Genomic DNA, 27,995 nt, shown 5'->3' with positions numbered 1-27,995 from the left:
AGTAGCCTGGTAAGAGATGAGGGGAAATGATCAACCCATAATTGTATCTGCATTTGCAAAGGAGATTTTTTTAACCGCTCTGAGCCACCCCACTTCTTTGCCGGCAAAGCACGTGGGGGTGGGCTGAGCTAATCCGCTGGCCTTGCTGCTGAAATATCCAGAACTGTGCAGGAGTTTCTTGCAGCGGAAGGTCCCAGCAAACCCCGCCTGCCCAGGCCCCTGGCTAGTCAAGGTCAAGTTGGACACACCAGATGGATTAAGGTTCGTGGTGAGTCCGTGTGTTTTAACCGTAATAACCCCCTGCGCATACCTCAGTTCTCACTGACCCCTTTATAATGTGGGGTGGCTAGAGATGTGTCTTCCTATTTTTCTCTCACGACCCCCAGCTTGCTTCTTGCGGTGTTTATTAATTTTTGCATTAGGTTTGGTTCGATTGTGTGCTCTGCTTTCTTTTCCGCCGGTTTTTTTTTTGTTTTTTTTTCAGTGACGTCTGGCCGGATCTTGTGGAAGGGACTCCGCGGGGAACGCTCCCGGCCGCCATCTAGGCAGTGCGCGCGGTGGTGGGAGTTCAGCTTTAAGACTGTTTTCTGCCTGACAGGGCAGGACCCCCAGACAAATCACTGGCTGGCTCCGTGGTAGTTGGCAGTCATTCAAGACTGGTCTTGTGCCAGGAGTATTACTAGATAGCCAGACAGATCAATTCACTTTTACATTCCGCCATTATTTATAGCCCCACTGTATATCTACTCTTGCTTATGAAGTAATGATTAGCAAATACAGTACACATAAAACATGGGCATTTGTTCTGGAAAGGGCTTTCTCCTGCTGATACTGCAGATAGTTTCACAGGTCACAGAGCCTTAAAAAGGATTTAAAGGGCATGTCTTGTGTAGCATTTGTTCTTTTGAAAATGATGCTCCTTTCCCATTTCTGAGTAATTGAAGAGGATAGAAAGGTTTTCTCATTGCTTATGTCTCACTGCATTCTCTGCAGCCCCTTTTCCCACAGATGTTTCAGCCAAACCTGTGCGGAGGGAGGTTACGTGGCCTGGCCTGCTATTTGGCTATTTAAAATGACTATTTTGTGCTACCCTTTTGAGCGTGTCAAGGTGAACAAAAAACCAACGCCACCAGCATTAATGGCTGGGAATTTGGGGTAGGATTTTTCCGGCGGGAGGCCACTGACAAGACCCAGCGAAGAAAGACTTTGGCTCCCAGTTTTGTTTGTGTTTTCTTCTCTTTGCGCTTCTTATTCTTATTCTCAATCTCTCTCCCTCCCTCCCTCTCTCCAGAGCACATGATCTGTATGGAGGTGCTCCTTGGTCATGCTAAAGCACCTCCGTGAGGATCAGTACTGTATCTATGCATTTTAGGTGCTGTTAGTTCAGCTGGTGCTTCGGAGGACATTGCACGACGGCTTGGATCTTGGGTAGCGGGGGGCGGGGGGTTGACCCTTCCTGAAGGATATATGGTGGCCATAAACTAGCTAGTAGGAAGCCTGCAGTCTGTAAGCCTGATGTCAAATCCTGGTATCAAATCCACACGTTGACTGAGTCATGTTTCCCCAGCAGAATGATCACAGATGGCAGGAGACCCTTAGAACTGGGTGATACTATGAGGAAGGAGTAAGGGACAGTGGGCCCAAATCTGAAAACATCCAGCTCGTTGGCAAACTGCTATCCTTTCGTCACTTCACACTTGGTTTACTGTATAACGGCCTAAATTCGGGTGGCATTGCAGGTACCTCTCTGTGCCCTCCAGCAACTGAGCGTATTTTGTATTGTACACGCAGCTTGTTTTCCATTTATTGCCGCAGACAGAATTGTGATGTATTATTGGCAATGAGATTTACGACTCAAAGAATAAATATTGTTTAGGGGTAAGATTTTGCATTGTTCGTTTCTAGAGGACTTTCATAATTTCAGATTTTATTAAGGGCTTATATTTCTGGAGACTTTCTTCTAAATAATTTAAAAACTGGCATAGAAAGTTGCCCTATGTCCATTACAAAGACGAGACAAACTGAGGTTTCCTAAGGGACTAACACAATTTCATACAGAATATTAATGAGAGAACAAAAAGATTAGACTATACCCCTCTAGGATTTTCTGTTTGTTTGCTTCTGCCCTTTTAAATGAACTCCCATAAAATTTGACATTCAGAGCAATAAGAAGGGATCTCAGGAGTTATAATGTAGAATCAGGTCAAAAAAAAAAAAAAAAAACCTTCTGATTCCTTAATGAAATACCTCTTTACCACATTGCCTTATATTTTATAGCCCTTTACAGTTTTCGGGGCACTTTTATATATGCTGTCTCATTTGATTCTCACATCAGCCCTGTGAAGTAAACAAGATTTAAATTACTATTTGCCTTTTACAAATGAGGAAATGCAGGCTCTTCAAGGTTTGGTGCCTTGAGCTGCCCTGCTGCCAAGCTCCAGAGTGTCAGACAGGGCTAGACCTTCAGTGTGTGACTCTGAACCCAACGCTCTCCCGTCTCCTTTTCCAAATGTTCCCTTATGCTGTGGAAGGAGCCCAGGTTAAATCTTTAAGATAAATGGAGGCAGCTTTGCTCAGTGAAAATGATATCCCTTGTCAAAATGGTATTTAAGCGTATGCATTCCCATATGAGCCGCGTCAGTGACCAGAGCACACTGGATATTCGGAGAATATCTCTTCATTTCGGACCTTTGATGGTGAGATTTCCCAAAACCAAGTGTTCACTCTGAAGGGCAAACTAAGTCCATTTTTGATTCCCTTTTTGCTTTCTTTGGTTTCTCTCTGTAGCTGCTTTTCCCTCTTCTCTCTGATCAGTGCTGGGGTCTTTGTTTCTTTCTGTTTTAGTGCTGGCTATCTAAATGTACTCTGCTTGGCAAGACCATTCAGATTTCATCTTTTTCAATGATGCTGGGAGGTCGCTAGTATACCAGTCGCCACACTGTGCTAAGTGTGTAGTTATTTATTGCTAAGTGGTGCTGAAATGCAGGCTATGGGAGCAGCTCAGAAGGTGGGCTCATGCCTTAGGTGGACCACATTCTTTCCCTCTGTGGGTCAAGAGTAGAAAGACAAAGGCAATGAGGCAAAAGCGACCTTGAGCTCCATAAGTTCAAGTAAGAGACAAGGCGCCTTGGTTGTGTTTTCCTTTGAAAAACGCCATGAAGATCAATTCCTTGAAATGATTCCAAATCACATAAAACAGCATACAGTATCTGGAAAACTGAGTTCTGGGGTGTAGTTAATGACTTACCCAACAAGCTGAGTGACTGTCTCTTGAACGGAGTATATGCTTATACTTCCTGTTCCGCTGGAACTGATCATTTCTCTTTTTATTTTCCATGCTTCTCCTTTTGGCCCTGTGATTGATGTAATGTAAGGGGCTACGCAGAGTTCTTCGAGTCAGCCTCACGTATTTCACTGGCACTACAGGACACCTTTCCTTGGCGATACCTGTTACCAGGGCAAACATCTCATTACAAATTTATCGAAGGTGGTTGGGCGGCTTTAGTCTACAGGGGCTGCATCCTAGAGACTTCATATACCATTTTTGGTTAACAAAAAGAAAGTTTACTACTTTTATTTGGTTCTTCAGTGTTGAAACTGAACAAGTTTTTTTTTTTTTTTTTTTTTTTTTTTTTCTGTTTTCTGTTTCTTCTGAAACCTTGGAGGCATGCTTTTATAAACAGAAGACAGGCTTTTCTGGAACATTCCAGCCCTGAGAGTTGGTTCATTCTGAACCTCCACCCGTGTATGTCCGATTGGTCAGTTTCATTCCAGATAAAAGATGTGGAGCAGCGTGCCTCCGCGTGGCTTCTGCATGAGTTTCCCTTTTTTCAAATTAAGGACATAATTAATGTAATTTCTTAATTATTTTACCCTGAGAGAACAGGTATTTCTGAGCATCTACCTATTCTGAACTAGGTCAAGATTGTAGTTCTCCTTTCTCCACTTGGAAAAAGTAAGGAATTGGAAACCGTCACGTGCCAGAAGTCAGCACGGAGGTCTTTTCTCCAACATTTGGGATCCATAGTTAGAACCACCATCCATACGTGCTCAAAATAAAGAGTTTTAGCAGATCTCTTTTAATCAGTCAGCAGAATAGGTTCTGCATCATTCTGACCCTCACTCTTATAAGATTTCTAAGAATTTTTTTTTCAAAAGACAGTTCTTAAAGAGAAGTTCAGGTTGCTAAGTGTTTCTGGGACTTTGATCTCTAGCCTCCATTTCTCCTCCTTTTTCTTTCTCCAACATGAATACCCATCCTCTAGCCACTAGCTATTTTAGCTTCTTCCATCGTCTTTGACTTCAAGGAATAATAACTAGAACGTTATTCTTACATGCTTAACTATTTAGATGAATAATTTGTGTGCTCTGAGCAAAGGTCCACCCATTGTGTCTATGTTTATCCACGCCCGTGTAGGGAGACAAAACTCCCAGAAGACAAAACCTAAAGAAACAGCTGAAAATTCACTTACTATTTACTTTTTCCCCAGTGACGTTCCAATGGTGTTTCGTTGTCGATAAAAGAACAACTAAGTGCAAGTTAATAACAAATACATTTTGAAGCTTTTCCTCTAGTGTTTAATTGATAGGAGAAATGAGTGCTGTGATTGGGCCACTATGCACATAACCTAGAAACTAATTAAGATTCTTTCAGTATTATTGGGAGTTCTTCTAATTACCCTTTCCAAGATTAAAAAAAAAAAGTACATTAACAATGTGTAATATTCCAAATATGCCAACTATTTACCTAATTATTTCATCTTGACAGTATACTTACGAGTTCTGTATCGTCGCTGTTCTGCAAATGAGAAGTGGTGAACCAGAAAGGTCAAATAGCTAAGAAACTGCAAACCAGGATTCAAATGTATCTCCTTACTTCAGTCCAGTACCTTTTCTGCAAAGCATCTTAGCTAGAAGCTCTTGCTCTCTCTGGGCATTTGCTTAAGTTGCTTCCTCTACCTGGTAGGCTTCTCCCTCCCTCCTTCTAACCTTCCCATTTCCACCTACCGGAATCCTTGAAGGAAGAGCCCACAGCCTCCCATCCTCCTCCCTCTCACCCACATTATATCCACCCTCTCTGCACACCAGTGACCACTCTGCAGCCACCGAGACTCCTTCATCTTGCAGCATGGTCCTCTCTATACTGCTAAATCTAAGTTTTCTGAGAGTAAGAGTCAATCTTTTCATCTGTGTATGCCTTCCAGTGTTTGGAGGATTGTAAACTTTGGAAATTTATTTTAGAATGACTTAAAATTTGAGGGGGGGGGTAGGTAATTCTCAAATGATGTTCTGATGCTTTTCCAGTACATTGTATCTTCAAGGCAGTTCTTTAAGGACAGTCATATAATTTATTCTCATTTTGCAGAGATTAGACACAGAAAAGTTAAAGAACTTGTCCAAAACCACAAAGTGATGTAGTTGGGATTCAAACCCAGGCCTCTAACACCCCAGTAAGCGGTGCAGTTTCTCTCACCACATAAAATGTAACAGGTTGATGGATAGGCACATGTCTTGTTTCTCCAATTAAATTAGGAGATCCTTAGGGCATGAAATTGATTCCAAATCCAGTGCTTTTTTCACTTGGCAAATGTGGCCTGTCATACAAGTTCTTCTTTTGTGTGCCTCCCCATAAGGCCCTCGGTGCACTGCCAAGTCGGCAGCAGACATTGAATAAAACTATGTTCACTGGGATTAAGACTTGTATCTTCAAGATTTCTATAAGCAGTCAACGACTATTAATAAGAGGAAGGACATGAAACAGGAGAGGCAGGAGACTGTTTGGAGGGAGATTTTACCATGTGGAGAATGGAAATGGGGTTCCTTGTAGATAAGGCAGAGATGGAATAGCCAGGGAGAGTCTTCTGTCATGAAACTCTTCCCCGTGTGTACAGAAGTCCAGTCCACATCTACAGCATGGACTTCTTGCCATCGTGTTCATTTTCTTCAAGTGTTCTCTTGCTTCCTTCTTCCATTGACCTGAAACTCTTTCAGGCTATGTTCAGTGTGATGATGATTTGGTGGCCCCAGGTGACATTTCACCCAGGTGTTTCCCTAGAGTATAGTTGAAGATAAAAATCTGTTGAGGATTTCCTTTGTGAGAAAACTCAAGAAGCCTGAATTTTTAGGACAGAGCTATGTTCTGAATTTGGGGCTCTTGAGAGACACCCTGAATAAAAAAAAAGATAATTCAGATTTTAAAAGAACCACTCTCATATAATCCTGCATAACTGATGAATGAGAAAATTAGCTTGGACCTGTTGAATCAGGTTTAGAGTGAAAGCTTATTTTAGGGTATTTTTTTCTCCACCAGTCAGACCACTTGTTTGAGCCGCTGACGTCTCCTGAGAAGGCAGGAAAAGTAACCCTCAATATTCCTAATTTGCTAGCCCCCAGTTGTGTTCGGGTCAGGGGCTACATGCAGGCAGGTCCTTTAGATAACTCCAGAAGCCATCTCCACATGTTTCACCAGCCCTCTTCCTTTTCCCTTCTCTGATGGTTTAACACTGTCTCACAAAATGGCTTCCATCTCCTAACTCTGTCCCAGGCACGTTAGCCATCCCATTGACCGCTCTACCACGGTCACTCACTCAGCAGTGGAAAATAAGAGCTAGTCACAGTGTGTATGGAAGGGTGACAGGAGCCAATACCACCAAGGGTAGGGTGTCTCCAGCAGTGAGAGAGGAAGTGACCATTTTTCAAGTCAGAAATTTGGTTTCTGCTTTTCCTCCGGCTCTTGTTTCCATGTCACCTTCTGCAGTGGCCTGCTGGGGCTGCCCTAACAGAACACCACACACGGGGTGGCTTACACAACAGAAACGTATTTTCTCACAGTTTTGGATCCTGGAAGACCAAGATCAAGGTGTCGTCCGGCTTGGTCTCTTCAACGGCCTCTCCCTTGTCTTGTTGATGCTGCCTTCTCACCTTTCCTCACATGGTTTTTCCTTGGCACACCTGCATCCTTGGTGCCTCTTCCTCTTTTGATAAGGACACAGGTCACATGATTTAGGGTCCTGCCCTAATGGCTTCATTTTAACTCACCTCTTTAAAGACCTTATCTCCAAATGCAGTTATGTTCAGAGGTACTGGGGATTGGGGGTTCAGCATATAAATGGGGTCAGGGGCACAGTGCAGCCTATAACAGCTTCTTTTCAGTATCATTATATAAACCCCGGAGGCAGCATAATGTATCCATGTAGACCATATTAAGTCAGGAGGGACTGGATTTGAGTCCCACCTTTGCCACTTACTAACATTGTGACCTTAGCTATATTATTGGATTTTGCCGAATCTCAGTTTCCTAACCAGAGAATGCGAATGCTAATAATAGTGCCTGCTTCAGTAGGTTTTTGTGAGAATTAAATAAAAAGACACTTGTATGCAAGTTTAGTGCCTAGTTTGATAGATGTTAATTATAACAATATGAATGAAGGTGAATTTTGAAACCCTCCTAGAAAAGATTTCGATTATATTTAAATTATGGCCCTTAACTGACACTTGAAATCTTTCACCTAAAATATAAATTTGCTGAGTCTTCCAGAGTTTTCACTAAATGTTTCACTTTTTCTCCAAATCAGAATTTGATGGACTGTGTAGTTTAGAAGAATGATGATCCAGTCGAATCTTGGTGACCATCCATGTCAGATTTTCTAGAGTTCTAACTTCAAATGTATTTTTATATGTAATAAATAAATATTATCTGATTTAGAAAGGGTACCCTGACTTTTGGTTCAGCCGTGGTCATCATAGTAAGTACAGCACCATCTACCACTTAATTCAATGAGCTCCATTTAATCAAGAGATTAGATCCAGTCCAAAGATTCATGGACTGCTTGCTTCTCTTAAATGAATCAGTGATTCACACTTACTGATCAACCTACTAATACCACCATTCGTAAATAGGAACAGGCCAACCCCTGCTGGCATAATTATCAGGAGGAGGAGGAGCGGGGTGGGCACTGAACAGCTGACGGTCTTCTCACTTCTGGAGGGGTGCCCTTGAGATGACAGTGTAGAGGTGGGCAGGGCAGGGCCACTGTGACACCTCCCTGGGGTCCCTTCGATGCCAGAAATTTACCGAGCCTCAGCTGTCAAAGAACAATAAATTTTCCTTTAAATATAAAACATAAATCAGTGTTTCCCAAACACTGAAAGGCAAGAAGAAACTAAATCCCCATAATAATGAGAAGAATCCTGTTAATTAAATCAGCAAGGTGGAGAGCCTCCCTCCCTGCACACGGCCCCGGCTGAACAGTAGAATACCTTGGAGACTGAAGCTGAAATCCAAGCTTTTTCTAGGTTGCAAGCCAGCATCCTGAGGGAACATTTAGAGGGAAAAAAAATCCTTAAGCCTAGGACAAGTAAACACAACTTTTTTTTTTCCAGTAGTTGTACTTGGATAATGTTTATCTGGGAAAGGAAGTTGCAAAACAATTTGTAAACCAGGCTCAACATATTTGTGCCAATGCCTTATCAGATCTGCCACCAGTCAAGGGTAAGCAGAAGGCTGGTCACCGTGAACCACAACATAAAAGCAAATATACAGGATACTTACAGGAAAGGAGAGAAATATGTCCTTTCTTCTGATTTTTTTTTTTTAATTAGTTTTTTCAACCATAGCCTGTTTCAGCATCTTTAGCTCTTAGACATCCTGAATCAGAGCATTTACAACCACGATTAAGTGTTTACTTCACACATCTTTCTTTCTGTCCTGCAAAGCTATTGCTATAGATTTGTGGGTTTTTTTTTTAAATGCTTGGTTAATTGGCTGGTCTACTCAGAGAGACTCTGTTACTGCGGTTGAGGAAAGCTGCAAAAAATCGAGGTTAAGATTTCTTGCAAATCTGTAACGTTTGGGAATTGAGGGCCCTTTAATATTACTGCCCTCAAGCCACTGATAGCAACTTCTGTTCCCATCAGTGGCTGGCGTCCCTCAGAGGGATGAAAGTCACACCCTCTCACGCCAGTCAGCTTTTGGTTTTACTCTCCAAACCAATTCACATTCACCCATAATCTACTGACCTTTAAATCAGTTTTGACTGCCAAAGAAAGTGCATTTCAGATGAACTGGAGTCCGTTCACAAAATCTGAGACTTCCCTCCTAAACTTGCCCATGGTTGAAAACATAAAAACTACCCAACTCCCTTCTACACCTCAATGTGTAACTAATCTTTCACATAATGATTCATCGAATATTAGTTACTGCATTAGTGTCTTTGAAAAAGGTGTTCTTCACAATTTAGGATATATTTACAACACTGTCAAAGTTCACTCAGATTTATATTTGCCTACAGCAAGAACGTGTTTTGAGTCTTCTCACACAAGAGTTTTCTGACCATCATCTTCATTCTCCATGTATTGCCCTTTATCCTTTATCTTTTGTCCAACTCATAACCACACATACACACCTAGAAAGATCATTTTCGGTGTTCAAGGTGGCTAGTGCCACTGGAAAGCCAAACAGTAGGGTGTCATTTTGCATCGGTAAATAGAATTGGGTCCACAGCCTCTCAGTTCCTACCACTTCACCAAACGGTTTGATCTTGGAGGTAAGAGAAGCGGGAAGAGAGGAAATAGCCAACAAAATGTGGTTCATTCCCAGCTCTTGATGGCCATGAGGAGGGGTAAGTAGCAGCGTGTGGCCACAGTATGACATTCGGGTCATTCAGTTCCTGGGGGTGGAGCAAAACAAGATGGCGGATCCCAACCCAGCCCCAGCTGCTTGCCCCCCATGACCCTGTCCTCAGGCAGGTTAGGGATCACGGTCTGATTTCCTTTCAGCATGGTCTGCTTTTTCCTTCTGACCTTTCACAGTAGTACCTGTGTGCTTGGGAAAAAAATCTTAATTTTTTTTTTAACTGTGATCAAATTAAGAGAGTTTTAAACTTATAAGGTACAAGGTAGGTTAATGAAAAACAAGTGTATGTATATGTGTGTGTGCGTGCATGTGTGTGTGTATAGGGTCAGTGTGTGTGCATACAGGCATGTTGCAAGAGACAAATTTTGAGGTTTTTTAAATTCTTATTTTTACTGTGTCATTATAATCGTTCCCTGCAGGATTTTAAAGAAGTTGTTGCTTTAACATTTTATTCTTTGGAACTGGCTGGTGGGTGATATAAAAACTGTGTTTCATTGGCATGGATGGTGAATATCTTCAGTCACAGACATATGAGTGGCCATTACTTGATGAGGATAACTCTTTAAGTAAAGATGGTTACTACCTCCTAAAGGCTGGAACCCGTGCTTGTTTAATGGAAAATCTTATATGAAATGTACATTTTATGGAGATCCAAATGTATGTCTGATTTTTAATTTCTTAAAGGATAAGCTCTTCAACCACATCTGTAGATTAACTTGGAAAAATAACTTTTTTTGGTATTATCTAGGCTTTTATATTTTTTCTAAAATGTGCACAAAGGTGGAACTCTCCCAGGAGCATTTTTTTCGGTTTTTCCCCCTCCCAGGAATATTTTTCATTCGTGTAGAAAACCCACTGTTTTTGAAGAGTGAAAAGTGGATTTAAAAAAAAATTCTCCCAACATTTAAATCTAAAAAACTTTAAAATCTATAGAAAATTTGCATGAATTGGACAATTCTTCATCTAGATTCATCAGTTGCTACGTTTTGCACAGTGGCCTACTTTCTCTCTCCCTGTATGTGTACACAGTACTTCCTGTCTTCCATATATATATAAGCACACACACACTGTATCTGTTTATATACTTTACATGTACACATGTACATGTACACTTAATTTTGGCTGAACGATTTAAGAATCAGTTTAGACATGATTACATTTTACCCCTAACATTTCTTGAGCATCTACTCTGAACCAGTGACTAAGCGGGGTGCTAGGAACAAAATAAGTTGGAACTTGATGGCAACAGTAACAGATCATTTCAAAGAGATTCCAAAATTAAGTATTAGAAATAGCATTATAATTTTACTGTAGCGTTTAAATAGACTCTATCTTATTTTGTGTATCTGTATGTAGTAGAACTACAAGGTAGCCTTTTCTCCTTTGTCTATAAGTTCTTGAGTGATTAACCAAAGGCAGGTGTGGACAGTGGAAACAAGCACCATAAAACTGGCTGGCCCTGCAGCCTGGGGACCACTGTGACACACACAGACATTTTCTGTTTACAGTGACATCATTTTGACAGTGACATCATTTGACATTTAGCACCTTTTTTTTTTTTTCAGGAGTCGGGGGTAAGGGTCAAGTCTTCTGGTTAGGAATTTCCAAAGGCAAACTTGTGAAAGGAAAAAAATTAAGCTTGCCCTCCTTTATATATTTGGATATGACTGATTAAAAGCAAGGCAGGTATGCAGAGCGTGTCTAACCCTCCACCAAGGTGGCAAACTCAGATGCTTTGATGTCATCTGGCAGCAAGGCCCCTGAGACTTTTCGAGGAACCGAATTCAGCTGACTCTCTGTGGCCTGCCTCTCCCTTCTGGTGTTCAAAAAAGAAAGGAAAGGTCCCTGCACCTTCTTGTCTCCTTCCTTTATTGTACGGTTTGCTTTGTTTGTTTGATTTTAAAACTGCCATTATGTGAAAGTGTTGCGAGTATAAATAATTGAGAAGATAAGTCTGTAGGGAAACCACTTTTGCTGCCTTTGTGCAGAGGCAGCTCATTATGGCTCTGAGCTGCAGCATTCATTCCGTAAGAGCAATTATGCAGCATCAGTATGTCGTGGATATTAACCAAGGGGAGTAGATAAGAGACGGGAAAATAATTTTGTAACTTATTTAATTAAATTTATTTGGTTTTTCCAATAGTTCCCCTAGTGTATAATTTACCTGACCGCTCCGTGGTTGCTGTGGTCTTTGCAGAACTGGCGTTTGGCATTGGTTTGGGGGTATCTCTCCTCAATTCTGTCCGGACCGACGATGTATTTCTGTTGGGGTTTAATTTCCACCCAAGGAGAGGTTACCCATGTAAATGGAACCGTAATTTGGTCATGAGGTTGTTATCCTCCCCCAGGGCTTAGATAGCCAGTTAATATATGTTAATACAGCAAAGTGAACAAAAGGTTAAATAAGTGGGTCAGGCTCGGAACGAGTCCTGTACTGCTTACTCCGGCTTAAACGGAAGGAAAAGCCCGTAATGGCGCTCGCCTGACTTTCACCCCCATCATTTTAAGAATTGCTTTGCCAATCCTTCACAGCAAATAGTAATTTTAAGTGGACCAAAACAGAGCTCAGGGTGTTTGCACTCCATGGTAATGACAGAGTAGCTGCGCTCCCTGGAGTCAATAAGCCCAACAATTGAGTCATTTTTGCCTCCTGTGAGTGAATCACTGCTGTTAGCCTGAATGACAGGATTGCTTATAGAACCCGAGCCCTTCACCGGGCTGACCTCATCCTGGGACAGCGAGGTTCAGAGGGCAGGCAGGTGATGTTTAACACAGTTATAAGTAAAAGCTGATTTTGTACTTGTACACTCTGTAAACAAGAAAGTAGAATAGGGGAGGGGAAGGGGAGGGGCACTGGACGTGCACTGATGGACCTTCTCCGGAGCAGCCTTCCTCTTTTTTTCTCCTTCTCCCTCTCATTGCCTCCTCCCCTTAACAACCCACTGCCCCTACCACCTTGTCTCTGCCTCTGTCTCTCTCTGCTCACCATCTCCCGCCCTCCGTACAGGGAAGTCTCTAATGTGTGTAATAGCCATGCTAAGTTAGATGGCTGCAGCTCAGTCTCAGTTCTGATTAATGAAAGATGCAGAGGGTGTGGCCAAAAAAATAAATTCTCTTAGATTTAAGATAAGTCCCCAGTTTCTGAATCATTTTTGAAGTAGTAATTTTATTCACAAGTAGCACAATACCCAGTGATGGTATTTTTTTTTTTTTTTAATATTTCATTGAGTGGGAAAATAGGAGAAAAGCGGGAAAAGGGAAAGGTTAGAGAAAACAGCCCGGCCTCAGTCATCCCAATGATCCAACTACCTTTGAGGCAGAGAAGTTCTAAAGAACAGTTTCAGCCCACAGATTTTAGGGGGTCAAAGGGCAATGGAGTAGTCAGGTTTTATAATAATCTCGAGAGATGGGGTTATGGACAGATAAGATCTAAAACAAGAGCCCTCCAGATGGTCCTCCATCTCTGAGTCTGACTTGGGGAAATAAGAACATGGAAATCCTATTTTCAAACTGATAAACGGTTTTAAAATACAATTTCGGTGAAAAAACCAAAATACTGTTTCATGTTTGTCAAATCCTTGGAACCCCAGTGCCCCTCACAATCGTAATGACTAAAGTTAAGAATTGGTTTGTACCATCATCCCTTCTTAGAGATTCGCAACCTGTTTTAACCTATTCAAGGCTGCGACATCACCTGCAGCAAAGAATGTGCCTTGACTTTGTTCCACTTCGTGTCGTTTCCCTGCTGCACTTTGACCTCCCACCTTTACTTCAGAGAAACTCCTATTGACACCAGTGGGTTTCAGAGCACAATTTGGGGGAGGCTTCTTTAGAAAGATACAATAAGGAAAAAAGTTTTTTTAAAGAAGGTTTTCTATTCTCCTTTCCTTTCTCCATCTCACAAATCTTCCCCTTTCATTTCTGACTCACTATTCCTTGGTCCCAGAGCACAGACGCACCATACTACTTCATTGACCTCGGTTCCTGTTACTCTCAGCTTGTTCTCTCGTCTACAGTCAACTGGACTTATCAGGCCCCCATGTAACCACATCGCATGTTCCCCAGCCTAGAAAAGTCCGATGCCCACTTTCTGCCAAGGCCAGTCCTTCTCTTCTCTTCCTTCACCCCTGTACTCCAGCCTTGCCTGGCATCTCTAATGCCCAGATGGATGCGCACCTTTAAACAAACGCCTCTAGTCTGTGTCCATAGTTGTTTCTGAGATAACTACACAGAGCCAGGAAGCCAGAGTTATTTCCCATCTTAGCTCTGCCCCATTGTAAGGAAAACCATTTCATCCAAGATTCAGCTATTCAGCCACTTGCCAAATGAGGACAACAAAATCCTTCCACTCTCACTTCTACATTATTTCAAGATAAAGGAACCCTATTTTCATTCAGTCGTTTAGTTATTCATTCACCATACGTTTTATTGAGGATGTACTATATGCCTGACACAGTTTCAATACCATAGAATCAAGATGTGGCCCTACTGTCTAGGGTTACCTGGTGGGAAGCTGGACAAGTAAACTGTGATTATGGTTCTGAATAAAGGCTGTGACGGGCCTGTGAGCTAAGTGCTCCTGCACAAGTTTCTTTCTCAGCCTGTGGAGTCAGGAAAATTACCTCAAAGAGATGTTCTCTGATAAGAATTTTGAAGGGTATGTGGACCAGATAGCTGTGGGAGAAAGGCCATTACAGACAGAAAAAAGAGTGTGTTCCCAGTTACTTAGCATATTAACTTTATACTTGCTAGTTGCCTTTTTGTTAATATGTACCTTACTATAAAGCTGTGAAACCAATTTCTAAATTAAATTATCTTTTGATAGATGATGATGTTACTTTGTCTTTACTGTGAAAACAGAGAGAATTCAAATGCCATCATTCCTAGTTCTAACGGATAAGTTAAGCCACTTTAGGAAATTCCAATAGATGTGAGTTACGAATACGCACGAAGAAGTCTTTCAAGCGGCAATCCAGAGTGTTTGCTTCTTTGTCTGTCGGAGACTCTAGCTCTGTGTGGAATGTCAGAATCAAAGAATCTTTATTTCTCTACAAATCGGGGAGGGAGTATCCACTAACTAACCCTCTAAAGCTAAAATATTTAAGGACTAAAGCAGGTGGGGTATAACTGCTGGTTTGCTCAGTCTCTCGTGATTTATAAAGATAAATTTTATGTCTTTTTATGATTACGGGATGATGCTAAAAATTTTGTGGGTAGTAATACCGTCACATTGGAAAGACTGCATGTAACATCTCTAGAGAAGCTACAGAATGCTACCCGCCTGTCAAGTCAAAGTAAAAGATGTTTAATTTGTTATTAAGAAAAGGCAGTCAAGAAATTTTATTTGGAACTTGGTCTTTGATGTTTGAACATCGTAAATGTGAGGATATTAAGACGTGTGTTTACGAATAGTTTTTTTTTCTTCTTGACATAATGAGATATGTTTTCATAGTAATTTTTAAAGATGATTGTTAAATGTATAGCTGTGAGAACTCTAGTTTATTTAAAGTAACTTAAAAATTTTTTAGATCTTTGGATTTTTTTCCCTTTGGCACCTGTACGAGATGCCAGTCTAAACTGGTTAAATAGCATTTGGTTTAAACAGAAAGACTGTAACATATATGCATATTTATGATATTTTGTTTGTTGGATCTTTTTCTTAATATTACTTGATTTTCTGTGCTTTAATCTCATTTATTTTTCTCGTATTTTGGGTTGGAGCCACTCTAAAGCTTAACACCTAGGAGATTTCTCACTTATGGTTCCCTTTAAAAGTGCTAAAATCTCAGCCTCTCAAACAAGAGACCAAGCTACAACTTAAAGAAAGCAGTAGTATTGATAAAGGGCCCTAAGAATGTTGCCACCTTCTGCGTGTGTCTTCTGCCACATCCTTTCTTTTAAAGCAGCAGGAGCCTTAGAAGAAGGCTAAGAGGCTGGCCCACCCCAACACTTCTGGCAAGCCGGGCTGGCCTCTGAAGTCTCCCCTGCTGCTTCAGTAAAAGGAGCCCCACCGACAAATGAAAGGGCCACGGGGACATTCACATGCATAGCACCTTCCCTCCAGCCACCAAGTGGCTTTGGATTGCTGGTGGTGGGGTGGTTTGGCCAGAGTTGAAGAATAGAGACTTGAGAACCATTTGTTTCCACACCATTTTGGGTGAAGTGCTATATTTTTCACTTTAAAAGCCCATTTAAAAAGAAAAATATGGTTTGAAAGGAGGACACAATTTGGAAGCCATCACACCTAATGGAGTCCCTTTTCAATGTAACACTTTTCCCCATCAGTTCTCTCCTAAATTAGTTGTCACTACCTGGAGAAAACCCGCCCTTGATTGTTTTATCCTATAGCTTAAAAACATTCAGTAACCTCTATATTTTTCCTATTTTTTTCTGATAAAAAATTTTTTTCCTATATTTTTATCCAATTTTTAAAATTCTTTAGTCAATTCCACTGAGGATGAACCGGAACACAACTTGTGTAGCCGTACACAGTGCGCCGGATATGTTATTGCCATCAGCCTCTAAATCCTCACACAGATTATTTTAGAATTAAAAGAGAAAGCAAACGGGACTGAATAGAAATAAAGGTTTTTACTGACAATTGACTTGGCCAGCCATTATTAGATAAGGGACTTTGTAAAATCTGGAGGCTGGATGAAGAGGAAGTAATTTTTGGAAGTAGTTAGGCAGTTTATTGTACTTGTTGTCACAGTCTGGAATATCCATGTAGTTTTGGAGTTTTGAAAAGATTAAAGGGGTTTGAACTTTAAGTCGCTTCCTTTTAACCATTCACTCTTTTTTCGTCCCATACCTTGAGTGGCCTGCCTAGCTTTTCAGACTGAAAGTCCCACTGACAACTTGAAAGTATCATCTAGAAAGTTGGGGTTGCCTCTCTTCACCACAACAAATAGGAATTCCTTTTTTACTTCCGATCTTCATCAGCTGTATACCAGACCAAACACAAACTCTTGGGTTCATCCTCTGAGTATCTTTTTTATTTGCGGCTCTTCTTTGCCCTCTAAGCACGATTCACCAGCTGTTCTCCAAGCCACATGTCCCACTTCTTTTATATTACTACCACTTTAATCTGAGCTTCCTGGATTTCCTCCTTCTGCTTGGATTATAATAGCGTTCCACCTTCAGCTGCTAGCTTCTCACCAACTCATACGTAGCTCTTAGGATAGATCTTCCTCAAGCGCCATATTTTATCATTCCACTCTTTAGGAATTTCAGGGGTTCAAATTTTCACTCAAGAACTTCCAGCTGGGTAGGGGAAAGGGGGAGGTGTTGGTCAAAGGATACACATTTCCAGTGAGACAGTTAACAAGTTCTAGGAATCTCTTGCACAGCATGGTGAGGAAAGTTAACAGTACTGTATTATGTACTTAAAAGTTGCTAGGAGAATAGATCTTAAAGGTTCTCATCACAAAAAAGAAATGGTAATTATGTGATGTGATAGAGGTGTTAGCTAGTGCCATAGTGGTGATCAGTTTGTAATACATAAATGTGTCAAATCAACACCTTGTATACCTTAAACTTACACAATGTTATCTATCAATTATATCTCAATAAACTTGGAAAAACAGAAGCCCCTCCACCAACTTGTCTGTTAACTGTAGCTATGTCTTCCAGACAAAACCAAGAGCCTGACTGAATTCAGTCCCCGCATCCTCCCTTGCACAAAACGGGCGCTGGTCAGCCTTGGTATCTTTGCACAAGCCACTGCGTTGCTTCCTTGTTCCCAGTCGTCTGTACTCTTTTAATCTGGTTCAACTTCCCTCCTCCAAGAACTTGGTGATTAACCTCCATTTGACATCTCTAACTGACTTATTTCCTGAGTGTGGGCTGTGTTGATTTGTAATTATTATGTATTCTCCAGTTGTGATTTTTCAGTTCGTTTCTGTGGTTGTGAAGAGAAACAATCTTTCAAGGCCTGAATTGCATATTTGAAATTTTAAATATATGTATGGACAACAAGAGAGTCATATAATTATATATTTAGACATCATCTATAATTTCTTATTAGATATGACCTGTCATATTCTGTCATTAAGCTTGTCTTTTGTTAGGTGTAGAATGTGGACGATTTCTCAGCGTGTGACATGTCCAGGTTACTGCGGACCTTAAAAAGTATTCATTCTAAATTTTTTTGGACTGAAAAAGGGTGTGAAGAGGCCTTAACATAATCCCTGCTCGTCTGTACCTTGCCTGCCCTCCCAGCCCCTAACCGTCCCCTCCAGGGCCCCATTTCTCACTCAGATACTCTTACACCCAGAGACAGCATCCGCTAGGAGCGTTCTCGGAACACCAGGGAGGCGGGTGCAGAGTGGTCGCTGACCGGCCCCAGGGGAGCAGAGGACAAAGCCAGAAGTGAGCTTGAGTTCTCTGTTTGCCCTGGAAAGTGAGAAAGGGGAGAAGGGAACAAACACCAGAGCACAGCCTCGTGACGGAAAAGCAAGGCTTTTTAGCTGTCGTTCTTTCTCCTGTGTTTTCAGCATCCCTGCCACCCACAAAATTCCTGTCCTTGGCCTGTGTGGTCATATGTCCCAGTATCTTAGAGTTGCTAACTCTCTCTCACCCTTCCTTCCAGCAGGAGCACAGAAAACTTAGCTAGCTGTTAATCTCTGGCAAAGTTTATTGCCTGGGGTGTGTGTGTGTGTGTGTGTGTATACACACGCATCCACACACGCACATACACGTACATGCATGTGGCTAATGACTTCACACAGTTTATCTCAAGGCCATGTTGTTTCATGTTCTACTTGGTTGACAGGGCATCTCTGCCATGACAGATGTATCCACTAAGAACAGGATCATGCATTTGAAACCAGTTTAATTCCTAGCAAGGCAATGCATATGGCTTATGGAGATTTCATTGTTGATTTTTCGTCCTTATATATTACTCAGCGAAGCCTGTGTCAGTATAAATCAGTGGTAACGAAATCACCGTGATGGCATCTTTGATACTGCGTTTGCAGAAACCTTTCTGGATGCTGTTTAATTCGGGGCTTAATGGTGGATATTATAGACTGTGAATAAACATTTTTGATGGATCTATTTGCTCACAGATTTAAAAATTCGAACCCCCTTTTCTCTTGGACTTAAAAAGTATCGTGCACTTGAAGAGGAAACAGTTCAAATGTGGTCATCATAGGTTGGTGGCACCAAAAGTAGAAACTCACTTAGGGTAAAATTTGCTGTCGGGAAAAATGGAGCATTCTTTCTGAGCTCGGGAACGTGCGGTTCATGCGAGCTTGCTTGTAGATGGTTGCTACAATAAGGCTCCTTTCATACAGGTGTGTTTATGCCCCAGGCTTGCTGGCCACAGTCCATTCCATTTACAGAAGCTGAATTAAACAATAACCACCGCACTGCAAAAAATGGCGGGGGGGGGGGAAGTGGTGGGGGAAAGGTGAGCGTCAAAGGAGATGCCTGAGAGCTTTGTTCGGGCCAAGAAAAGCCCTGTTGCAGTTGTCAGAGCTTGTTGATGTTGCTGGGGACGGCACTTTTTTTTTTCCTCCTGGATTTTGTGGTTCTGCCTTAGGAAAGAAAGTAAAATAGAACGGAAGAACAAAGTCCTACTCTATAAATCAGCAGCTGCTCCTTGCCAGATCAAAGGAGTGACATTTTTGCTCCTGGACTACTTGTCCACTTGAGGGCTTGACAGGCAGCTAACAGCTGGCCTGCTAGACTGTATGCGAGACTCGGCCTACATCTTCTTCCGAGCAGATGACAAGCTAATCAGAGAGATACCCATAGCACGGGGCATGCGAGTGCACCTTGATCTCCTTGAACGTGGCTAAGACGTAATTGCTAAACAGCTTGGTGCATTTTTGGCAAGTTAATGCTGAGGTGGTTTCCACTGAGAAGTAGGATAGAGAATTAATACTCCAATCAAAGGTGATCATGAAAGCTAAAGAGACACTAGATTTGTCGGGATCTCCTCCTGAATTAGTAAATGGCTAGGAACATGATAAGAATTGGCTAAAATGTGTGTAACTGATTGTCAAGTGACTGGTTGATTTTTCAGAGCTTAGGCCGTGAGTGTTCAGGTAGATGAACAGGTACTTGATAATTGGTAATTTTGAAAATGATTACTCCTGCTTTGTATGCTGATAGAGCTGAATAAAGTTGTAGATGTATCTTCCGTGTCTGCAAAGAATTGTTTTCAGAAACACTATTAGGGGTATAGGTATACAGATCTGGAGTTTTCAGTCAGTAGTAAAACTTCCAAAGTAATTCAGTTTCTAGTTGCTTGCCATCTTCAGTAAATCATGTACAGGATGAGGTAATATACTACAACTTACATCTATTGACTTAGCATTTTATCTTGAAGAGGATAGATCCTAGATATGAACAGCTAAGGAAGTTTGCTTGTTTTCTCCTCCCTTGCTTTCAAGTAGCTTTGAAAGATCTCTTTTATAGTGCATGATAAATAGCCATATATGAATAATCTGATAGCATTCTGGAAGAGTAACTGTGCTTCAAAATCATAACCTGCTGGGATGTTTTGTTACGTGCCATCAAGTGTGATTATACTTATGGAATAGTGTTTATTGCTGCTCAGTATTATAAAGAAAATAAAAGGTAATTCCCTATCTTAGAAGAATTTCTCAACTACTTTTATTAAAAAGTCTCTACTGTTGGCCATATAAGCCTTAATCAAATAAGATGCCAAATCCTCCAGGTCACTTAAAAAAATTTTTTTAATTATAAAAAGAATCATACTTCGTATTAAAAACTCAAACAGTGCAAAGTTACATAAAATAAAAAATAAAAATCTACCCTTTTCTTCCTATCCATTCCTGAGAGAGAACAGTTTCCACAAAAGCTCTTCATTGGCCCAACTTTTCCTTTAGGAGGTGCTGACAGAGGAAAATGAATTAAATTATTATACATTGTTTGTTGCCCAAGGCAAGTGATTAAAGGAGTGTTTAGATCTGAGATAAGTAAAGAGAACAGTATGTGCGTTTTCACGGCTAAGGTTCTTGATTACAACTAGATCTTTTTGCAAGTTTCTATTCATAGGCAGAGTACTGGATCTTCTATTTAGTATGTGATCAAGAGCAGGACCTCTCAGACTTAAATGTGCATAGGTCACCTGGAAATCTGTTAAAATACTGATTCAGATTCAGTAGTGCCAGGGTGGGGATAGCTGTATTTCTGCAGTTCTAACAAGGCTGAGGTGGGGTTGATGTGGCTTGTTCATGGAACAAGAGTTGTGAGGATCTAGAGAACGATTAAGAGAGTGATTGTAAAACAGCTCGCCCCACTACCACCCGCCCCCCAGCAGATTCCCACTCCAACGTCCAAAATCCCCATCATGGCATTCTACGCTTGGACTAGCTGAAATCTCTGGAAAGACCCCACTACATGGACACATGCCACCTGCAGGGATACAACAGGTTACTGTCTTATCAACTCAGCGTGGATTTGTTGAATAGTCACCCATCTAGTGGTAATTATTACCCGTAAGAGAGCAGAGCTCTTTAGGAGGGGACACTAGATAGATGCATTTTGAGTGTAAGCTGACATTTAACGAGCCCTTACTAAGTGCCAGGTACCAAGGCACAGGGATTTTACATGCAATATCTCCCTTAATCCTCAAAACAGTCTGGGCCCAGATTTACAGATAAGAATCAAACTGAGGCTTGGAAGTTAACATGGACTTGCCTAAGGTGACACGGCTAAGAAAGGGATCATTTTGCCCGGAGCCTTTCATGTCAGCAGAAACATTTCACTGCTCAAGGTATATGCATAAAGCTACAAAAGGTGTGTGATTCCAGATGAATATCATGTTTTCACATTGTAAATGTGTTAAGTATCACTTCATGGTGTTTCTAGAGCTGTAGACCAATGTAGCATCTATCAAATTATAAATTAAGCTGTATCACAGGGAAATTAATTATGAATCATGAATGTGTCCCTGAGTAGCCCATGAATCTCATTCTTTTACCTTACTTTGCTCACAGCTGTTGGCAAGAAAACACCCACGGGCTGGCGACCCATGGAAATCTTGTGTTTAAGACGTGACTCAGTCATTCGTATGTCCGAGTACACATTCAAAGGCACTAAACCTGCTTAACTCACTGATTCAAACTTTTAAATGCATCTCACTGAGAAAACCCCATGCTTAGCCATATCCACAGCACAGAAAGAGACTTGCTTTCTTTGTGAACTAAGGAAAAATGAAGAAACTTGATAACTGACTTGCTACGGTTGAGGCTTCATCGTAGCAGACACCAACTAGTAGCAAGCTTTGTGGATAAGCACCTTATCTGATGAGTCCTCTGGCTAGGGCAAGTGGAGGAACAGAGGTTTTCCATTTTTTAACAGATCCCCAGTCACCAAGCTGCCTACAACACCTCTTCCAAACTGATCTGATTCCTCTTCAGCAATTCAGCCCCCTTCCTTGACCAGCCCATGCAGAAGTTTCAGTTCCAGGGATTCCTGAGTCTTCCTCAGAGAGTTCATGGCTAGCATCTTTCCAGGTGGCGCCACAGAAGCCTGCACTGTCTAACACAAGGAGCACTGCCGAAAGGAGTGGGTTACCAGGCGTGGCATAAAGTTAGCGAACCAGAAAGAGGGATTTATCAGCCATTTTAAAAGAAGGGGGAAAAGAAAGGAAAAGGAGTCAGCCAACAATCAGGAATGACACCTAAGCCTACTTGTGTCACTCTGAAATATGCTTTGGAGTGAAAACCCTTTAAAAGAAAATCACGATGGTCAGAATTCAGTTGCAGAAAAGTTTGGCTCTTTTGTGGAGGCGGGGGCTTGTTAAGGTGGGGATGTGGGAGGGGTCTCCAGAAGACATCTTGCCAACAAGACAACAAGATGAGATTTCATGATATTTTGCTACCTCAGGTTTATTCTTTTTAACATATACTTTGTTCACGCAAAGTTGACTCAGAAAGGCCCCATGATTCTTGGAAAGTAATAGAGTTTATTTCTATAATTAAGTTACTTTTAAGCCAACCATCTAAGTATATCATTTTTAAGGATCACACATACTAATGTATTTTCTATTTTAGTAAACTTCAGTGAGAAATAATCTTTAGGAGATACTCTCCAGAGCTTTTGTGTGAGCCTGGATTCTAACTTTGTGTTCAATACAAATCAATGGAACTAGTACACTTGAGGGTACCCATTCCCTAAGGAGTCACTAATGGAATTATCTCTAGCCCTTAAAAAAGTCACAATGAGGCTAATAAAAAAAAAAAATTTCAGTGAAATCTGGATAAGGCACTAGGCTTACTGGCACATTTTATTTATGGCATTTATCTTATGTGGCACATTTTACACGTAAGTCATACAAACCTCAGGATGTCTTGAAGAGCTGTTTAATGTCTAAGAAGACTTTGTGATTTCAGGTTAAATAGTCTGTACCAATAGAAAAGTATATCCTCAACTTCAAAATCTTTCTCGGATGACATTACAACTTAGAGAATTTTTTTAATATCAGATACAGATGAAAAACCTAACAGTCTTTGGATTGGAAATAACTTGTGGGGGTTTTCATTAAAGTTGGGTGCAGCTTGCTGCATTTTGGTTAGTTGGATGTCTTCAGCAATTTTTCAAATGTTTTGGGTTTGGCAAAGTCCAAAATGTTTTTGCCAACACCCTCTTTTTCCCCTTATTTTTTAAACCCGTGTGAAATTCAAGGATAACTTAATCCATATGTGTCTGATTCATTTACACTTAACTCATCAAAATGTTATTTTGTAAGACCCATTTAATATCCAAGAAACCTTTTGAGACTTTTTAAGATGTCTTTTGTCTTTGAACCAGTGAGTTGCATTTTTCCATATGAGTGGCGCTTGGACCTTGGAAGATTGAAGATCAGTCAATTTTCAACTTAGACTGTTCAAATTTTAAGTAGAATCAAAACTTGATATTCTGTTTACTGCTTGAACACTGAATAACTTCATTTTAAAATATAGATCAGAGTAAGTGGAAAAAAATTTCATGTCATATAATTTGGGGGAAAGACCATATTTGGAAATTTCACATTACTTAATATTAAAGAAAGAAAAATTATTCTTCGTTTTATGTTTTTCAATCTATAATTAAATGGCTTTATTTTATGTACATGGGTGTGTTTTCTAGGAGTGGCCTGGGATCATCAGTACAGGGGGGTAATTTCATTTTTTACTGTTAAAGTGTTCTTACAGTCAACTCATTAATTGTTCATTTTAATCATAACATATATGGTGTTGATAAGATATCCCAAGATCAGGGGAGTTGACAGTTGGCAGGAGTTGTGTTAAGAGATTTCTGGAAAATGGGGGCCCATATGTTTTAAAAATTCTGCTTGATTTGAAAGAATGTGGTAGAATCAGGAATCTGGCAAGATATAGCACTGTGGATCACAAACATTGTTTGAGAACAACAATTCAGAGAGGCCAAATGGAGCCCTAGCGAAAAAAGCAAAATCTCTCTGACCCTTTGTAAAAGGATCTAGTGAAAACCTTCGGAGGCTTCGCTGCATATTTGTTTAGTAGAACTGGGCACAGAAAGGCCATCGCCATAACTGCTAGTGAACATCCAGTCCATGCCATGGTAACTAGTTGAAAATGTAGTCCTGGAGTGGCATTTCCAAGTTCAGCGCGTCTATAGAGACCTGTGAGCACACAGAATGCTTTTCTAATGTTCTGCATTGTTGTGGATCCCCCATTGAACAACCTTTTGAGCGGACCCCGTTTTTACTAATGTAAACATTCTGATGAGTATCCAAAGAAATGACCTTTGAGTGAACCTCTAACCTTCCCCGTAATTATTTGTTTGAAGACAGTGTGGAGTTCTCCTGCTGAGAACTGAGGACCATGATGCCTTGCAGCTCCGTGAGGAAGGGAGTGTTTGGGGGAACCGGAGAGAGAGACATAAATAAGGGAACAACCTCCAGATGTAAATAATAAGAGAGTAAAAGGGTGAAATTAAAAAGGGAAAAGATAGCAATTCATTTTACCTAAAGAGTTGGCCTATCGGAAAAAAACAAAACCGAGATTAGTAGCACATAAAAAGAGGTAACGCTTCTGCCATGTGTATCCTCCATTAGAAACTTCAAGAAGCAGAGGAAAGGTTTCTCCTGAGCATCTCAGTTGGTCTTAACCTGAGCCGATGGAAAGAGTTCTGGGGGATGGAAACCTCAGGTCAGGCCTCCTTGGTCCCAGGAAAAGCAGCAGGGGAAAGAGTAGGTGATCAAGTTCCTTCTCGGATTTGAGGGACACTTCTGGAAGGCTTGGTGACCTAAGCAACACTCAGGGCGCTGGGTGGGAATAAATACGCAGTTTCCACTCTCCTTTTGTTTTCACCTCTCATAACCTGTCACTTTCTTCCCCAGATTTGACGGGGTGTGACATTTTTGACAACGGAGCTATACTTTCTTAAGTAATAAAGAAGTTCATTGTTTGCCAGATAAAACCCGTGTGCAAAAGACTCCTTTGGTTTTCTAGCAGCTGTTATTCTCCAGTCTAATTGTATTCCCATGAGAGCCCTCGCAGGAGGCATAAAGGAGTGCGGGCTGCTGTCCTCCGCAGAAGGGCCTTCAACTCCGTAGGAACGCAGAGCTGCCAACACGCACTAGAATTTTCCTGGCCGGTTTCGAAGAATGAGTTTTCAGTTCCTGCCTGTGACCCCATGCCAACTCATTAATCATTAAGTCCCCCTGCACTTAAGATCTGAAACTGGAAGTACTGGGAAATGTTATAAATGGGTATGTTTTTAAGGAACAGCTAGCTATATGCTAGGCACCTCCCTCCCTCTGTGTCCGCCCCTGGCCCCGCAGAATGCACAGCCAGTGAATCCTGTGCCTCAGCTCAAGTGTGTGCAGAAGGCACGTCATTAAATGTGCAGGGACAGGGGTAACTCGCAAATAGTAGAAAATTGTTTTGTTTTTATTAAATTTGGAGAAATAAAGGAGATTTCTTATCATCTTACTCTGTTTGTACATGAATATTTGATGGGCATTATTAAACATTAAAGTAACATGAAGTAGGCACTTATTTTTGGATTTCCAACAAAATTAGATCCAGGCTTCTAGACGAAATAACTGCTTCTCCTTTACATTCCTGTGATTCAGCCACCACCTGATTTGAAAACGTTTCTTGGGCTCTAATATCAACCATGTGTACCTGAGGCTCCGTCTTTCTAGTGGGTTGAAAGGTGGCTGGGTTTATGGCTGGCAGTTACCTTATCCCTGCCCTGGGTGTCCCAGCTTAGACTGGAAAGGCCGCCCCCAGCTGGCACTGACCTCTAAATGACCCCTAACTTTACAGGCTTAAACTGCAGGAGTTGCCGAAGAGCAGAGGTCTTTCTGGCCAGCACCATTACTGCTGTGCTGGTGATAAAACTTCAGACAGCCTAATTGATGGCTCTGCTGACCTAACAATACCTTGTGGAAGCAGAGGTCCAGAGTCTGGGCTCCATTTATGACCAGCTGCGAGGGGAAGCCGCGTCTCCCTCCGATGGGGAGTTTAGAGAAAGGGGGAGAATCTTCCAGCCTGTGAACTTTAACCAGGTTCTGACTTGTTCGAGAGGGCAGAAGCCACAGTTGCAGATTCACAGACGTTTTCTCAGGGAAAAACTTTTTCCCCTCCCTGAGCCTTTTAAGCAAGTCAGCCTCAAGTTGGTTACGAGATGACAGAGGAGATGATCTGGTCAACTACTTCCGGACATGGAGAAGGAACATTGCCTTTGACTTAGAAAGAGAATTTTCGGTAGATGTTCGACTGTTGTATCCTCTGCAGCGTTTGCACTGAGGTGTACACGGAGCCCAGAGTTGCGCTCACTGACTGGAACTCTCTGTCCTGTTTCAGGTTTATTAACGCCCGAAGAAGAATAGTCCAGCCCATGATCGACCAGTCAAATCGAGCAGGCAAGTTCCGACTGGGCAGCGTGCTCACGTCCCACAGGCACGAACCCGTGTCCAGCCCTGTGTCAGGGGTTCCATCACCTGCTGAGTGCACGCTTCCACCAGGCACTTGGGGAGAATTTTTTTTTTAATGTCCCCAGAATTCCATTCTAGGAAGCAACTTCACTAATTGGTGCTAATTGGAGATTTCCCACCCTGACTCTCCTGAAACTGCTTTTTCTTTTCTTTCTGAATTGGTAATTGGGCACGAGTATTAGTGCCACAAGCAGTTTGTTTGACTGGGAGCCTGGAGTTACTCATTGCCCGTCTGCATCCAATCATTAGCTCACTCTCGTTTCCCCCTCACCCACAATTCCTTGTGCGCGCCTTGCTTTCAGTCCTGGACCATCCCCTGTTAAACTCATTGTGTCCATTCACTCACTTTGACTATTCATAATATTCTCTGTAAAGCCTGCCGTGTTGCACGGCCAGCATTAATTTTTATTAAAAGATTATTACCTTTGTTTAAAAGGCTTCACATCCATCCCATGAGAACACATGTGGGTTTTTCTCACAGAATCTCTCAGTTTCTCTGAAGCCGTCATTCCACGGTACAGTCAGAGCCATACCCGTGAACCCCTAATGGTTCTACTTTGAAACAGGCATTTCCTTAGTTTACCGAGGACTTGTGGTGTCCTGCAAGGAAGGCTATAGGAAAAAAATTAAAAACTATTTTCCATGTAGATGATGACTGTTGTCACTCACAAGGGTGTCAAACTGGATGGAGATTTAAACTGTGGCCTCAGTGTAAAGAATTTAAGAAAATCTCCCCAATAACACTGAAATATCATTCCACGCACGGAGGCTGGGGCCTGTTGGAGAATAGAAAACAATTGAAATACTCTATTTACCATGTTTACATTTTCTTTGGTAGGAGTGAAAAGGCGAGTGTTCCATTGAGTCCGTTCGACCTTGTTAAACTGTGCTCGAATTTCACGTGCTTGTGTCTGATGTGAGATTTTATGAAGCCGCCAGAGATGGCAGGCTGACAAAATCTTAATAGCACATGGCAATACTGATACACCAGGCACCCCTGACTTCCCTGGCCTTCTTCCCCCAGCGGAGAGAGAAGTCAAGGAGCAAAGGCTGCTGAGGCTGACCCACCTGTTAAACAGGCTGGTGAAGTCTTTCCTCCAGAACCTTTCGTAAAGCTCCTCCCACACCTCAGCTCAATCCTAGAACCGCACGTGCAGACCACACCCTCCCTTGTTCAAGCGCCCACCACGTTGTTGCTGTAAAGTTTCAGTGCTGCAGCGGGAACAATTGCTGATTGTTTGGTATATCTTTTCTTCTTTCTCCTCTGTGTCCTCGAATGACTACAATCAGGTTTTCTTCTTGATCCTTCAGTGAGCCAAGGAGCAGCATATAGTCCAGAGGGTCAGCCCATGGGGAGCTTTGTGTTGGATGGTCAGCAACACATGGGAATCCGGCCTGCAGGTAGGTCTGCTCCTC

The 27,995-nt window shown here is 41.7% G+C and overlaps 1 protein-coding gene across 9 annotated transcripts in view; it reads left to right on the top strand.

Moving 5' to 3' along the window:
• The window catches only part of MEIS2 (Meis homeobox 2), a 195,622-nt gene that overhangs the window by 163,513 nt on the left and 4,114 nt on the right, over nt 1–27,995 (top strand). For 6 of the 9 annotated variants that reach the window (XM_010965116.3, XM_045524221.2, XM_074365882.1 and 3 more), the window contains 2 exons: nt 26,449–26,507; nt 27,870–27,980. In XM_010965116.3, coding sequence (XP_010963418.1) covers nt 26,449–26,507; nt 27,870–27,980 — 170 coding nt within the window. The remainder of the gene's footprint in view (nt 1–26,448; nt 26,508–27,869; nt 27,981–27,995) is intronic. The other 3 variants (XM_010965117.3, XM_010965119.3, XM_045524225.2) reach the window with 1 other exon arrangement.

Source organism: Camelus bactrianus, chromosome 6, assembly GCF_048773025.1.
Source record: "Camelus bactrianus isolate YW-2024 breed Bactrian camel chromosome 6, ASM4877302v1, whole genome shotgun sequence".
Taxonomy (NCBI): Eukaryota; Metazoa; Chordata; class Mammalia; order Artiodactyla; family Camelidae; genus Camelus; species Camelus bactrianus.
The sequence above is the reverse complement of the archived record's forward strand: the minus strand, read 5'-3'. Positions and strand labels throughout refer to the sequence as shown.